Source organism: Microcebus murinus, chromosome 7, assembly GCF_040939455.1.
Source record: "Microcebus murinus isolate Inina chromosome 7, M.murinus_Inina_mat1.0, whole genome shotgun sequence".
In the NCBI taxonomy this organism is placed as follows: Eukaryota; Metazoa; Chordata; class Mammalia; order Primates; family Cheirogaleidae; genus Microcebus; species Microcebus murinus.
Window position 1 is genome coordinate 26173338 of NC_134110.1, and position 15545 is coordinate 26188882.

The 15545-nt window shown below is 58.1% G+C and overlaps 1 protein-coding gene across 1 annotated transcript; it reads right to left on the minus strand.

The window, feature by feature from the left end:
* Positions 1–5845: 5845 nt before the first annotated feature.
* On the minus strand, positions 5846–15229 carry GLI4 (GLI family zinc finger 4). The gene is made up of 4 exons (XM_012752919.3): positions 14884–15229; positions 13145–13306; positions 8086–8184; positions 5846–6773 (listed from the first exon to the last, which is right to left on the minus strand). Exons 2-4 carry the CDS (start codon positions 13266–13268, stop codon positions 5953–5955), a joined length of 1044 nt encoding a protein of 347 aa, XP_012608373.1. The 5' UTR covers positions 13269–13306; positions 14884–15229; the 3' UTR covers positions 5846–5952.
* Between the last annotated feature and the right edge of the window lie 316 nt (positions 15230–15545).

A 15545-nucleotide genomic window follows, 5' to 3' on the forward strand; every position in this document is an offset into this window, starting at 1 on the left:
GACTCCTCCCTGAGAGGTAATAAATGGGTTGTGTGTGAGAAGGTCTGAAGTGAGACACACCAGTGATCTAAGAGTAGAAAATGAGAGATCAACAGGCGAATGCAGTGCACCAAGATCTTGGTGCAGAGTGGGTAAAGAACAAGAGAACAATTGTTAAAAGAAGATGTGGAAGGCAGATACTTCTAGACGGTTCTTCTGAAGAAGAGGAAGAGCAAAAGGACAGAGGCAGCCCTTCAAACATGAAATAGGAATAAAATTTCTCCATGGTGCAGAGCTGAAGCCCAAAGTCGAAAGAACACAAAATAGGAAAAGTACTTGTCAGTCAGGAGAGCGCGAACTACAGGCACAGGGAACGACGTGGGCAGATCTCACACGCGGCGCTGTGCAAATGCAGCCAGATCCAGCAGTGCACGTGTTGTGATCCCACTGACTCAAAGTCCAAACTCAGGTGGCCATCTAAAAGCTAGAATAGATGTCTTCCTGGGGGACACTGACTGGGAGGGGAGGCTTTGGAAGTTTCCATGTCTTGACCTGGGTGGGTTTACAAGAGTGTAAACATATGTAAAAAGTTAAGCAGTGTGCTTAGAATTTGGGCACTTTAATTATATAAGTTATATCCTAATTAAAAAAAATTAAAAACATCATATCCCAGGAAAATTAACATAAAATGATCAACACCAGCATATGTGTGTGTGTGTGTGTGTGTGTGTGTGTGTGTGTATAGACAGGGTCTTGCTCTGTTGCCCAGACAGGAGTGTAGTGGCTTCATTATAGCTCACTGCAGCCTTGAACTTGAACTCCCGGGCTCAAGTAATCCTCCCACCTCAGCCTCCTGAACCACTAGGACCACAGGCACACACTACCACACCTGGCTAAACACCAGCACATATCTTGGTGAAGTATTCAAAGTCAGGGATAAGGAAAGCATGATTAAGGTATCTGGGCTGAAGAGGTACATTCCAGAGAAAGGGCAGAGGTCATGGGCTTTCCCATGGTGAGGTCAGGGTCAGGCTCAGCAAAGTTCTGCAAGGAAAAAAAGCCCCAAACCAAAACCACATGGCCTAGGAACTTGACACCCACCCAAGCTGTCCTTCAAGTGTAAAGCAATGGAGAGCATCCCAGAACTTAAGATGCAGCATCCTCCCGCTCTGTCGTCACAGAGCCCCAGGCAGGAGCTGGGCTCAGGGTCTCACTGGGCTGGACACTCTGCCCTGTGAACGAGGGGGCGCCTCATCCCACAGGGCGCTCGAGGGGCAGCACCTCCTAGAAGTGCTGCCCGTGCCCGGGTCAGGCACACCCAGGGTTGGGTGCTGGCACTAGCAGATACTGACATAGTAGTGGGCAGGTGATTCTGCCTGCCTGAGACCCAAAAGAGGGCTGGAAATCACCCAGGACAAATTAGAAGCCCACAAGTTCTCACCCTATGCACACATCTGGACAAATGTCCGCCTCTGCCTTCCCTGCACTGTGGGGGACTGTCTGGCTCGAGATCTCGATTCTGGCCCATTAACATCCGGACGCTCCTGAGGCACCGAATAAACTGTGGCCTTCGGAATTTATCTTGTGAATAACGCACGATGCATGAGGCCTCCCCGCCCTCCAGATCCAGGTGTCAGGTTTTCAATTCTCAGGTCCACACCCGCCAGCCCTGCAGCGCGGGGCGGGCTCTGCAAACCCGCGTGGATGGACCATCATGCTAGGCTCTGCCGCTAGGGGCGCCAGAGAAAGGGACGAGCCTCGGGCGGAGGGAGGGACACACTCCTTCCGGCCTGCCTGCGGTCCTCCCGCGTCTCTTCCGGGCATTGCTGTGCAACTCTGGGGAAGTCTGGGTGAGCGTCCGCGTCTTCGCTGAGGCAGTTTTATCGCGCCCCTGCGGGGGCTCCAGCCAGGACGACCCCTCCGCGGAGAGGGGTCCCAACCCTTGGGACCGATGATTCCAATCTCTTCCCTTTGTTTCCGCAGCTGTAGAGTGGTAGCCGCTCCCTGCGGTGCTCCCTCGGAGGTGCCTTAGGGTTCTCTTCGTGCTTTTTCGGTTGCCGAGTTAGCCAGCTTATACGTAGTTACAATTCATAAAATTCTGTCTGTTGAAATAACTGGTGAGGCTTCTGTCTCCTGACTGGATCTTCAGTGCTCTCTCCGCCCTCCCTCGCATACATGCCCAGGCCTCCGGGCTCCTCTCTGGCGCTCTCAGCATCGCCCTGCGGGGTCTCTCCGTCCTCTCCTTTAGACTTTGACCTTCTGTTCAGGCTCTTTCTCCCTCCTAGTCTGAAGTAAGGACTGAAAAAAGGTGAGTTGCTCTAGACATCTTGAAAAGAGAATACTGGAGTGAGAACAAGTCATCAGTTGCGCGTGTATTCGTCCACAGCTGACCAGGACCTAGGCCCTGTGCTAGGTGCTGTGATGAAGCAAGGACAGACCTGGACCAGTCCTTGTGAGTATTTGTGTGTGTGTGTGTGTAGCAGACACCTTGCCACGTGATGGAGTAAGGACGTGGGACAACAGAGAGCCATGTTTCTCATTAAAGTAATATCGTGAATCTATCAAGCATGCAAAAACAAGTGAACATGTTGAAAAGGTTGTGGGGATTTTAAAAGTGTCATAGATAGGGGCCTTGCCAATTTGTTATCCTTGTCTGGAGAGTAACCAGCACTGGGCTGTGGTGTTTCTGGAGAAAATTAACATTTGAATTTATGAACTGTGTGGAGCAGGGTGCTCTCCGTAATGTGAGTGGGCCGCATCCAGTCAGTTAAAGGCCTGAGCAGGGAACTTCTGTTTGACTGTTTGAACTGGGACATTTCTTTTCCTGCCTTCAAACTCAAACTGAAACATCAGTTCTTGGCTCTCAAGTCTGCTGGCTTTCAGAATGGAACTTACACCTTTGGCTCTCCTGCCTCCAGCTCTGCGTCTTGAGACTGCTCAGCCTCCATAATCATGTGAGCCAGTTCCCTATATTCTCTCTCTTCTCTCTCCCTCCCTGCCCACCACATACTCTATTAGTTCCGTTTCTCTGGAGAACCCAATACGTCATTTTACTAATTAGGAAACAGATTCAGAGAGGTTAATACAACCTCACAGTTAAGTGTGGAGTTGAGCTTTAAATTTCAAAGTTGATTTAAATCTATGTAAAAATAAAAACCATTGTATCCAACTGAAAACTCTCCCAGCTAAAGCTCATTTATTTGCTAATCCATAGGCATGTACAGCCCGCTCCAAGGCCTCCACACAAAACCCAAGCCTGAGACCAGGTCAGCTCTCAGTCCTCCCTTCCCGTGGCTGGGGTTCCTGCAAGCTGTTCAGAGGGCCCCCTTTTTTTTGCAGCTCCAGTGCTTTGGAGTTCAGCATCCCTCTAGGGCATTTCCTTCTGTGGCCCAAAGCAGACACTGTGCCAGACACAATCACTTCCTGGGTTCTGAAACACAACCCTGCTCCTGGTTCCTTGCCAGATCCTCTTGATGGTCCCTCACATTGGCTGTGGCCAGCCAGGGCCTCAGGTGGCAGCCTGCTATGACTGTCCACTTACACTGTCCCTGGGTGTTGACAGAGCCATTGTGGGAGCCCTTTTTATGGGGATTTGTGCCGAGTAGTGCACAAAGAACTCAACACCCGACCTCCATATGCAGTGCCAGAAGGGCTGTGCTAGCTCCATTTTCAGAGGCGGAAATGGGTTCTATGCAGGGCCTGGAATCAGCACTGTTAGACCCCAGACCTGAGCTCCTGGAGACCATCGGGTTCTGGTCACTTTGTGTAAGAGGGAGAGGCTGAAGGCCGGGAGCTCAGGAACTGTGTCAGAGAAGGGATGGCATGGTGGTGTGGGGTTGGTGCACCTTGGGCTCAGATGTTGGCTGAGAGACCTCTGGATGGCGCTGCGCCCAGATTTGGTTCAGAGAACGCAAAGGCAGCAGCGCTGGAACTGGGGGCTCAGGAACCAGCCCTAGGGCTGGCAGGTGTTGACAGGGTGCCTTGGGTGATGTAAACCATGGAGGGGGACAGAGCGCAGCGTGGATTCATCGGGGACACCTAAGCGTCCCAGGAGGGCTCAGGGAGGGATGATGTCATGTCCCATTCAGCAAGGTGCTGATGAACTGGGTGGGCACAAGGCAGAGAAAATACCCTTAAAAGGTCACGTCTGGGTCCTACGGGGCCCACTCTGGGTTCCTGGGAAATGCTGAGGGGATCAGATGGAATGTTTGACAATCAGTCCAGTGCTCTTGGGCTTGGAGAGGGAGCCAAGGACACCAAGGGAGACACAGGTACCATTCCAGCTCATCTTGGCAGGCCCTGCCCAACAAGAAAGGCCAATGACCTTGCTGAGCTTTTATGAGGTGGCTTGGAGGAGCTGCCCTGGCCTACGGCATGCGCCAGGCCCCTCCCCCCAAGTTTTCCCAGCACGTGCCTGTGGCCCCAGGGTCTGGTGTGGGCCGTAGGGGAGTCATCTGGTCCTACCCCTGCAAGGCTGTACACACTTGGCCCCATCCCTCAAGGCACCCCGGGCCACTGGTGGAGAGTCTAGGACCACAGGGCAGTCCCTGCAGAGGCAGCTCCTCAGCCTGGCTGCCCAAGGGCCAAAGCCTCACGCTACACACTTGAGGTGAAGGGAAGGCGGGCATGCGTTTTTACCCCCACCTCTCAGGCCCAAGAATCAGAATCTCAAGCCAAGGCCCACTAGGCGGCAGGGAAGTGGATGGGCCCTGCCCTCACAGCTGTGTCCAGCCGTGACTGCAGAGCTCATGATGAGGAATCGTGGCCTGCTGTTTCGGCAGGGGTCTGGATGGCCAAGGTGGATGGCTGGTCAGGGAGCCCTGGGGTTGGTCTGGTGTGCTGTCACTGCTCCTGTGACCTTGAGCAAGCTACGGGACACCTTGGACCCTCAGTATCCTCTGGAAAATGGGCTTGCTGGGGGCCAATGACATCATATGTGGACAGTGCAGGCACCCAGAGACGATGCCACAAAAGCCACTAGCTTTTGTTTTCCAACAGGATAAACGACCTGCTCCAGTACAGGTACATCTGAATCACAGCAGGAGAGGAGGGACTGGGGGAGTGAGACCTGGAGAGGTGCAGCCTGCAGAGGGGCAGGATGACTAGTCAAGGTGGGGTGGGCCCCCCCAACCATTCCAGAATGTGCAGGTGGGGCAGGGAGAAAGTGCTGTTACACTTATTCCTTGCCACCACCACCCAGCTGAGCTCGTTACTTACCACAAGGGGCTGGAAGTCCCAGAGCTGGACTGAGACTGCCCTGTCAAGGAGAGGAGTCACAGCAGATCTGCAGACGGCCATGGCTCTGACCCAGCCGTAGCAGCCTGCACCTGTCAAGACCTGTGCACCCACCCTGCCCCAATTTCCCAGAGCTGGAAGCCACTTTGAAGGCCTGGCAGGGAAAGGTGGGCAGGAAGCACCTCCTGGGGTAGCCTACGGGCCCGGGGCCACAGCTGCATGCAAAGGCAAGGGGTGAGGGGGCACAGACCCGAGAACTGTTCCTGAAGAATGCGCCACATTTAGAATGGACTAGAATCAGGGACCTTCAAAAGAGTTAAGGGAACTTAACTGCCAAAGAGATCCCAGGCTCAGGATGGAGGAGAGGCAGCCTGGCCAGGCCTGCATTGTGTACCCTCCTCTAGGCAAGCCAGCACTGTCCTTGTCCCCCCTGCTTTGGGTTTCTCTCTTGAGGTGTCAGCATTAGGCAAGCCTGACTCTGGGTAAGACCAGGCCTCAGGCCCCTCAGGGGACAATGGGGTGCCACATGGCAGGTCTTGATGGAGTAGCCCTGTCACTTTGTTCCGCATCAGGCCCTCAGGGACAGGAAGCAGCTGGAGGCCTCCCCTAGGCAGGAGCCTGTGCTCACATGTCCATCCTCAAAAAGAATTTATTGGGGACCCTCGGCCTGCGGTCAGGAGAGGCAGAAGCTCCACCCTGGAACCTCCCTGGGCCCCAGCCAGCCAGTCCCCGCCCTGGCTACTCTCGGTAGTGCACCCTCTGGTGCTGGATGAGCTGGGAGCTCTGGCCAAAAGCCTTGCCGCAGATGCCGCATGCAAAGGGCTTCTCGCCCGTGTGGGTCCGCAGGTGCCGGAAGAAGTGCGAGCGGCCACGGAAGCTCTTGCCGCAGTCGGCGCACTCATAGGGCTTCTCGCCCGTGTGGATGCGCTGGTGCTCGATGAGCACGGAGCTCCAGATGAAGGCCTTGCCGCACTGGCTGCAGGCGTAGGGCTTCTCGCCCGTGTGCAGCCGCTGGTGGCGCACCAGGTTGGAGCTCTGGCTGAAGGCCTGGCCGCACTCGCCGCACTTGTAGGGCTTCTCACCGTTGTGGATGCGCAGGTGCTGCGTGAAGTGCGAGCTGTGGCTGAAGGCGCGGCCGCACTCGCCGCACTCGTAAGGCTTCTCGCCCGTGTGGATGCGGTGGTGCTGGATGAAGCCTGACCAGCCGCGGAAGCGCTTGCCGCACTCGTGGCAGGGATAGGGCTTCTCACCTGTGTGGATGCGCTGGTGCTTCAGCAGCAGCGAGTTGTACTTGAAGCTCTTGCCGCAGGCCTCGCACCGGTGCGGCTTGGCCCCCCTCGGGCTGCCCTGCTGCGTCCCGAGGCCTGTGCCCAGGCTGAAGCCGCCGCCGCCCAGCTCGGCAGCCCGCTCCAAGCTGGACTCCTGCCCAAGGCTTGGACACTTGGCTCCACGGGGAAGGCTCCTCAGGAGGCCCCGCAACGTCCCCCCATCCTGGTCCACCCTGTCTGCAGGGATGTGCAAGTGGGGAGAGGCAGCCTGCTCCGGCTGGGACTCGGAATCTGAAATGAGAAAGGGTAGAGGCAGATAGTGCCAGCCCATGCCTCTGTCCGCCTGCCAAGCCCCTGCTGTGGCACTCGAGGGGGCGGGGACCAGGGAGGCTCAGAGATGAGGGAGGAGGCGGACACCAGATCCATGAGAACTCAGGCAGAGGCTCTGAGTGTTGGCCAGAGGGCTGTCCTAAGGATGGGGTCGGGAGGCTGCAGGGTGATTGAGAGCTGTTAGGACCACCCAGTCATTCTGTTGGCCTGAACCCAGGTATGGAACCTGCAATGGCTAATGAGACCTATGACCTGGGAAAGAGGTGCCAAGGTGGACACTGAGTGTCAGTGAGGGTCTAGAACTTGGAAGGCTCTGGAAAGTGGTCCTATACCTGAGAGGCTGGGGAGAGGGATGGCCCCAGGGCCACGGAAGATAAGTGACACGCCAGGGATCAGAGAGAAGTGAAGCCATCCTATTCGAAAGGGCTCTGTGGGGCTGCCCAGACTCCACCAGGTGCAGTCCCATCCCTATAGCAAGGCCAGCTGCTGAATCCCAAGTTCTGCCCTTGCCTGAGGGTAAGTCCCGATGGGCTCATGCCTGCTCCAGATCTTTCCATGGGGCTGGCTCAGGCCTGCGTGGCAACTGCACTGCTGCTCACCCCCCTGGGACCTCCTTGCAAAATCTCTGCTGTAAGGTCTACTTCCCAGGGACCTGACCCCAGACACCTGTCCCCCAGGACCACCCAGGTGTGGGTGGAGAGCTCAGAGCCGTGAAATCCAGCTGGTATCACTAATGCCACCAAATGCTGACCACGTGCTGTGCTGAAGACCTCAAGGAAGCGTCCCGAGGACTTCTCAGGGGGATGGTAGTGGGGGTCAGGCTTAACACAGCTCAGCCAAGAGCTCCACAAAGGGGACAGATAGCAGTCCCAGGGCACACACAGTGGAAGAGGAGGGGGCCCAGGATGACTCCCCAGTTGGCTGGGGGGGACAGTGGTGCCCTGAGTCAGAGACCCTAGCCCAAGGCAGGGGGTAGGGGAAGGAAAGGAGTCTGCTTTCTTATGTTCAGAGTGGGTCTGCGGGAGTACACCGGAGGCCACTGGGGCAGGTGGCCACAGGTGTCTGGGATCCACAGGAGGGGTCTAGGATGTAGTCACAGCCTTGGGAAGCATCTAGAATGGGGGAGGAGGCCAGAGCCAGGGACTGGAAGGGTCCCCAGGCAGGGGTGCCTATGGCTGTGGGTGTTGACAGAGCCTGGCACTGTGAGGAGCTCCAGCCCCAAGTAGCCCCTGAGAGCAGCCTGAGGCCGCCAGGGGAGGTTCTCCTCACTCACCAGGCCAGAAGTTGTCTCTGCCGATCTCAACTTCTTCTATGTCTTGGAGATCCAGGTCCGACAGCTGGGAGAGCACCTCAGGGATGGAACTGGGGGAACCTGGGGGGCAGGAAGGCCATGGCTCACCTCCCACTCTCCAGTGCTGCCTCCCTCGTCTCTCTAGAACCACATGGACTGGCAGCTATGCCTACAAGCACACCTCCTTGGCCTCTGTGTTGCCCCGAACAGCAGACCAGCCTGCAATGGTGCTGCTGCTTACAGTTTCTCCAGCCAGGAACACCCTTTAACTTCATTCCCAGCCTGGTCAAGACCCGCCCCCCCACCTCCAGGAAGCCTTCCTGAAATGCGCTTTGGGAGCTCACCCCCTTTAATTCAGTAAGCAGAGACAAAACAGCGGCCCTCCTGCTCACCCAGGGTGGCTATGTCATCTTGGCCGACTCTGGCTTGACCTTTTCACCCTGTGATGGCTCTCGCTGCTCTGGACAGGCCCTGGCCATGAGGCCCCTTAGGGTCACATGCAGGCAGGACACAGTGTAGGTCACTTCACTCTGCAGCCTAAACCCCAGCTCCCTATATCTGCCCCCACACCTAGACGCTTCTGCAGAGCTTGATCAACTGCCATCTCTGCTGACCTGTGCCTGGGCTGGGCCAGTCCCCGCTAGGTGCACAGCCTGCCCCTGCCCCATCCCCTGCCACCCTGCAGGCTCTCACACTGGAGTGCTCCTGCCTCACAAAGTCACTCTCTGCCTGTGGCTTTTACTGTCCCTCCTGGACTCCCCACTGCCTGACCCAGTCCCAGGACCCTGCCCACAAAGGGGAGAGCCCCTGACCAGCACCCAGAACAGGTGGAAGCAGCCATTTCCAACATGCCCCAAAGCCCCAGGCTCCCTCCAGCTGCCAAGTCCACACCAAGGCCCACTGCGGGACTGATGCTGGCTGCTTGAGCTGTAGAGGGGACCTGCTCCCCACCTTCGGGCAGAGAAGCAGGGATGGGCTGGGCCCACTGGTCAGCTCATCATCCCCAGGACACTCCAGGTGCAGGTGCCCACAGCCAAGATGGTACATTGAGTCTCCAAGCACGTCACGTTAGTGTTAGTGGAGCATGACCACAGCAGGGAGGATGCAGGAACGCACTGCTTTTGAGCAGGGCCCTCAGTGTTCCCAGGGAGGGGCCCTGTCCCAGGCTCTGCTGCCTGAGGCCAGCTGTCAGCTCACCCCTCTCTGTAGGGGTGTGTGTGTATGTGTGTCTGACCCGTGTCCTCAGTGCTCCCCCACCGACAGTGCCTCCTCTGCCCTCTGCCCACAGCATGGAGGGCACGTTGGGCCTCTCTGGGCATGGGTGCCCCCAGTGTCACGTGGTGCCAATGGAGAGGGGGGCACGGGGTCTGGATCCTCACGCCCTATGCCAGTGCCAAGCAGTGAGCCTTTCAGGGAACTCTCCAACCTCAAGCAGGCGCTGCCCTGGCTGCATGTTTTATGAATGAGGGAGACGGCCTTCGAGGGCAGGGCCTTTGCTGTTGGTTTCTTCTGCCCATTGGCCACATGTACACCCAACACACCCATTGGCCCTTCACATCTGCCCCCTTTGGAGTCCCTCTGCAGAGCCAGGGGAGTTGGTAGCTGTGTGGCAGGGAAGGGGCCCTGGCCTGTTGTAGGTAGTTCCCCTCCACAGAGCCATGAAGGGCTGGGACGTTCCAGGGGTGGGTGCAGCCGTGGGACACCCCCTTCCTGAGAGTAGAGGGGTCGCTAGGACCTGCATGGCTGCCCTGAAGCAAGGTAGAGGGGTCCAGGTGCCCTCCCCAATGTGGGGACAGGCTGGGAGCACCAGCGTCTCTGAGCTGTGACCCACTTATGGCCACCATGTCACCATCGCCTAGCAGCCAAAGGAGCTAGATTGTTCCATGGATGGCCAAATGCAGGGCAGGCTTCCCCCAACATACTCCTGCAGAGCAGTGGGTGTGAGTGGGCCTCCCAAAGCCACCTCTCAGGCACACTTGTGCCCACACTAGCTGCAGACACCCTTGCCACCCTTGCCTGGGCTGGATGCCGCCAGAGGGGACTTAGCAGGACTCTGAGAAAGAAAGCAGTTCAGACTCTGGCCTCCAGCTTTGTTCCTGGGGCCCTCACATGTACAGGCAGGATGTCACTGTAAGAGGCACAGTGACACCAACACAACCCAGGGCACAAAACAAGCCAAAGCTGCTGCCACCTGCAGGAGTGCTTGGAGAAACCCTTGGAAGTACTTTGAAGTGATGGGATTAAAGGACATTGGACAACTATGAACAGCTTTCACCTTGGTATGGGAGGGACTGGCGCAGGCAGGAGATGACTCAGTACAGCCCCCTGGGTCCCTGAGAGTTTACTCCTTTAAGCTACACACAGCACTTCCTAGGCCCTTCTCTGGGAGAAGATGGGAGTCGCCTTAGGGTCGGGTGCAGGCAGGTCACAGTGTGGGTCACTGTCACTCTGCTGCCTAAGCCCTGGCTCCCAGCACCTGTCCCCACAACTGGATGTTTCTGCAGAGCTTGATCAACCGCTATCACTGCCGCCCGGTGCCTGGGCTGGGCCAGTCCCTGCCAGGTACACAGCCTGCCCCAACCCCACCCATGGCTCACTGACTCCCTCACCTGGTGAGTTCCCAGAGTTTCCTCCTACTGAGCCCATTGCTGCACTCCCCACCATGCTGGGTGGGGAAACAACTGGAGAAACACCAGGTTGTCCACCTGCTGGGGGCTGTCCAGGTGGAGGGCAAGGAGGCTGTGCAGGCTCAGCCTTCCAGGGGACTGGAAGGAGGTGACACTTCCCTGGCTAGAAGGGGCTTCTCTTCTATGTAAAATGGCACAGCAAGTGATGTGTGCCTGGCTATGGCCCAGGGTGAGGAAGAGGGGGCAGCTGGCTGGGGGGAGCCAGTGGGTCACCTGGAGTCCATGTCTCAGGTGCCCCACCTGGAAAGATGGGGTAGGCCCTGCCACAGGCCCCCTCCCTGCCAGCCTAGGCACTTGTAAGCACATACAGGGCCACAGGCCCTCCTCCATCCCCTGGCCCACAGATAGCCCTCCACCTGCAGGACTCCTGACCAAACCTTCCAGAACTAGCTCTGGCAGTGCTGGCTTTGGTGGACACAATGCAGTCCCTTAGGAGCTGTGCCAGGCCCCTCAGAGAGGTCTTGGGAGAAGGTCTGTGTCCTGCCCCATCTGCCCGGCCTCTCTGCTCTGAGAGGCTCAGGGTAGGCCAGCACGTGGCCTGGCACTCTTGCCTCGTGACCCCAGCTACATGCCCATAGGGACACTGCAAACCCCCTCTGCCTGTGCTGTGCCCTCCTCTCCACTCCCCACTGACAAATGGCTCCTCCAAAGGACATCCTTTGCCTCACAGCCAGGTGCACAGCACTGTACCCAGACTGGGAGGCAAAGGATGTCCTTTGGAGGAGCCATTTGTCAGTGGGGAGTGGAGAGGACTGGGAGGCTCCTGAAATGACCAGGCATGTTGGGTGGGCTCCGGAGATTGCTGGGCCCTAAGGTAGGTGAGAGAGACCCAGGCGTTCCAACGTGGGTCCCTGGAACCTCTTTTTGGCCTATCTCAGATTCTGGTCTGGGAGTTGGGGCTCCAAGAAGTCCTTGCTTGGTCCCTGACTGGCATGAAAGCCCTGGGCAGCTTCCAAAGATGCCGAGGTACCTGCCTCTGCCCCTTAGTGGTGCCCGGGAGGGCCTACCCTATGGGCCCTTCCACGCTGGAGCACCGGCACCTCCTCTCCTCACAGCTGTTCTTTATAGCCACTCTGTGTTCCTGCATTCTGACTCTGGCACAGCACAGAGAGAGCTAAAGCTACTGATGTAGCCCAGACTCTCTCCATGGGCAAAGCTCCTAGGATTTTAGGGCACTTGGACATGGTTCCACTATCCAAGAGGCACGCACAGGCTGGCTTCCAGGCCTCTGAGGCAGGGGCCCAAGCCTGGCCTTCCATGCTCCAGCCACCCATGGCTGGTGGAGACAGGGCCAGGGGAAGCCCAACCCTGCACCCCCAGGCCCACCCTCCATCCTGGGCACTGGCCTTCTGCAGAACCCACTCTGACAGCCTCGTCAGCCTGTGTCCCCTGATGCCCCCAGATGATCTGCTGGTCTGCCCACCTCCCCCAAACACTGGCGCCTCATGATGAGCCACACTTCAGGGCCTCAGAGGAGTCAAGGGCATAGGCTCAAGTCAGACCAATGTAGAATGGATTCTGCTGGCCTCATGGTCTCTTCTCTGGGCTTTACGTCCTCATCAGTAATAGGACAGGAGGGCCTACCTCACCTGGAGATAATCCACACAGTGCCTGACACCCAGCACAGCCACTCTCGACAGTCCTCAGCGGTCACTACATTATCCACTGTGATGCCAAAACCCATCAAGAGTGAGGATCCTGGCCAAAGGGTGGGACTGAGGTTGGGCACTGGCCCATACCAGCATCCTACTCTTGAGGGTGGTGAGGCCGGGCATCCTTGGTATGTGCAGCAGAGAACCTCAGAACCCCTTGACCTCTGAGAGGGAGCAGGTCCCAGAGGCACCATGGGACTAGGACTCCCCCCACAACTTGATACCCAGTCCCCACCAGGTCACCAGTGAGGCCACACCACTGGGGGTGGAGCAAGGCTGGCAGCTCTGTCCCTGCAGGTCCCTCAGGGGCCACACCCACAACAGGCTTGAAAGAACTCTGGATACTCTATCTTCCCGGCATGAGAACAAAGACCCAGGGAGATGACTTGCTCCCGGTCACACTAGACCCAGATTTTCCTTCTACACCCCAAACCCAGGAAAGAAACAGTCCTAGGGGTTGTCCCCTAGGGAGCCAGGGCTTGGGCTTGTGCCCAGGCCCAGTCTTAGCCATCCTAGCCCAGTGTCACCCCCCGAGGGCTCTGGCCTAAGCATGTGGGAGCCTCGGCATCCTGTTGAGCTGCACAAGTGTCTGGTGGTGCCACTCAGTCAGCCAGGGTGGCAGGTCAGAGTGGAGGGCTCCATGGTGCTGGAGATGGGGTAGAGAATGTGGGCAGAGGGAAAGTAGCAGAGTGGGGTGTGTACCATGCTGATGCCCGTGGAGGTGAAGCCGTGCCTCGTGGTGCTGGGCTCCTGGTGTCCCCGGTGAGGAGAGACTGACAGGGGACTGGACAGGAAGGGACTCTTGAACGTCCCCTAGGGCTGCCATCTTCCCTGAGACCTGCTGAAGGTGTGCACACCTAGGACCTGGGGAAAATGAAAACCATGGCAGATGAGGGGTATGGAGAGGAATGCTGGGATGGGGGGGGGGTGGAGGGAGGGGAACAGGATAACCCTCCAGCTGAGACAGAGGCTCATTCAACGGGGAACAAGAATGAAAGGTGCATCCGTGGGGACGTGTGGGGCCTGGAGTACTAGGCCATCTGGAGACCTGGCACGTTTATTCAGTAAGAAACGCTTATTACATGGGTACCACCTGGATGCACCGACAGATCCACAGGGGCTAAACCAAAGCTCTCATCCCAGCAAAGGATCTGCAGTGTCCTTCCAAGCTACAGCATGACCCACAGAGAAAAGAATGCTGATTCTTCCAGAAAAACCTCAGCTGGGGGTCACTGGCCCTGTGGGAGGGTGAAAAAAATGAACCATGCCTACTGGGGCATGAATGTTTTAGATGAAATCTTAGGAAAGCATTTCCTGAATAGCAAAGGGGAGACAATACCATACAACAGAACCCTCTTTCTCAAATCCTATGGCGTCCTCAGAGGCTGCAGGCTGTAATCCCCCAAGTTTGTCACTGCCACAGTGCTCTGAAACTCATTCAGGGGTCAAAGATACTTTTCCTTAATTTGGTTTGCAAAAATAGCTTGAGTCCAATAGGACAAATGATTTTTCTCTTTCATACTGTGATAAAGTAGGAACTCCTTATTTGGGGTGGACAGTGAAAAAGAACATGAGGAGAGAAGGACAAATGTTACACCTTCAGCAAGGGTCACAGACAGTACCTTCTTCAAACAAGGGGGAAAGGCAGTCAGTAGAGCCACCGCAAGGTGACCAGCTTTGTGGGCCAGCCCCACTGCCTAACGATGGGAAGGGGGTAGGCAGCCAGGTAAGTGGACCCAGGGCGGGGCTGCAGCGTGACGCTGGGTGCAGGTCCTCACCATCCTGAGTCACATCTGAAGTTATTTAGCTAACTTATTGGGGACTCATCTGGAAAAAGATCCCTGTCTTGGCCTCAGGGCTGAGCAGAGGTGGCAGTAACAGGGTGGAAGCCCCTTCACCCACAAGGATTCGGGCACAAACACTGCGTTGCACGCCCACGCTGCTGCGACAGGCTGAAGGGGTTGCCACCGGCTCTGGGTTAACCTGTGCCCCTTCTTTTCCCAGCCCCGTGGGAAAGGGCCCGATCTCGGGGAGCTTAGCCACGGAGCGCAGCGGCCTGGCTGGGTTCAGGTCTGGCGGCTTCACACATCCAGCCGTGGGACCTCGGACAAGGGACCACGAGCTTGAGTTTCCCACTTGCAAAGAGGGTATGATCACAGCTCCCGTCACCCGGCGTGAGGAAGGCGCTCCGCAAACGGACACCGCGATCCCCGGGGACCGGTGCGCCCACGGCTGCGGGGCAAGGTGGTGCGCTGCCGCCACGCGGAGCCCACCCTCGCCCCCAGGCCCGGCCCAAGACCAAGGCCACGGCAAGGGACGGCTTCAGGGAGGGGTGGTGCGGCCTGGCAGGACAAGACGGCACCGCGGGAGACCGCGCAGTAACGCGGGCCGGGCGGGTCCCCTGCGCCTCGAACCACCACCACTGTCCCGCGCCCACTCACCTTGGAGCGGGAGGAGGCCGCCGCGCGCCAGCCGGAAGCGCGCCCGGCTCCGCCTTGTCCCCGCCTGCGTGCACTTCCGGGACGCTCTGGGCTCCGGGAGGATCGTGCGCTTCAGTAGCTGCGCGGGGGCGGGGCCAGCAGCCAAGCCCGGGCCTTTCCCTGCCCCCTCCAAGGACCCTGCTGGTGCGTGGCTTCCACGTCCTCACTGGCCGGGAATCCGCAATAGGCGGCCGTGCTAACGGTCTAGGAGTCTGCTGCGGCTCTGCCGCCGTGACCCGGGCGCGGGAGCTGCGGAGCCACCGGCCGGCGCATTCACCGACCTTACGGAGCGGCCGCCGTCCTCCAGTGCTGCGCACCGGGCCAGGTGCTGCGGACGTCTCCTCTCCAACCCCGTCCCCCCCCTGCCCCTGTTAAGTCCTGGGGACGCGGTTCCCGGTGCGGGCTGGGGTGGCGGGGAGATGCCGCTAGGCAGGCTGCCCCCGGTGCCGGGCCGTGCGCTCCCGCGCACCTGCTACTGAGCAGCCTGGCTCGGGCAGGATTGCAGGGTCAGTGGGGTTGCAGACTTGGTGGGATCCTTTCCCGCCGTCCTTGGGTCCACACGGCTTCTTTGTGTTTGTGAGTTTGTACGCTAACTTCCCCCTTTCAACACTCTAAAGGGTGCA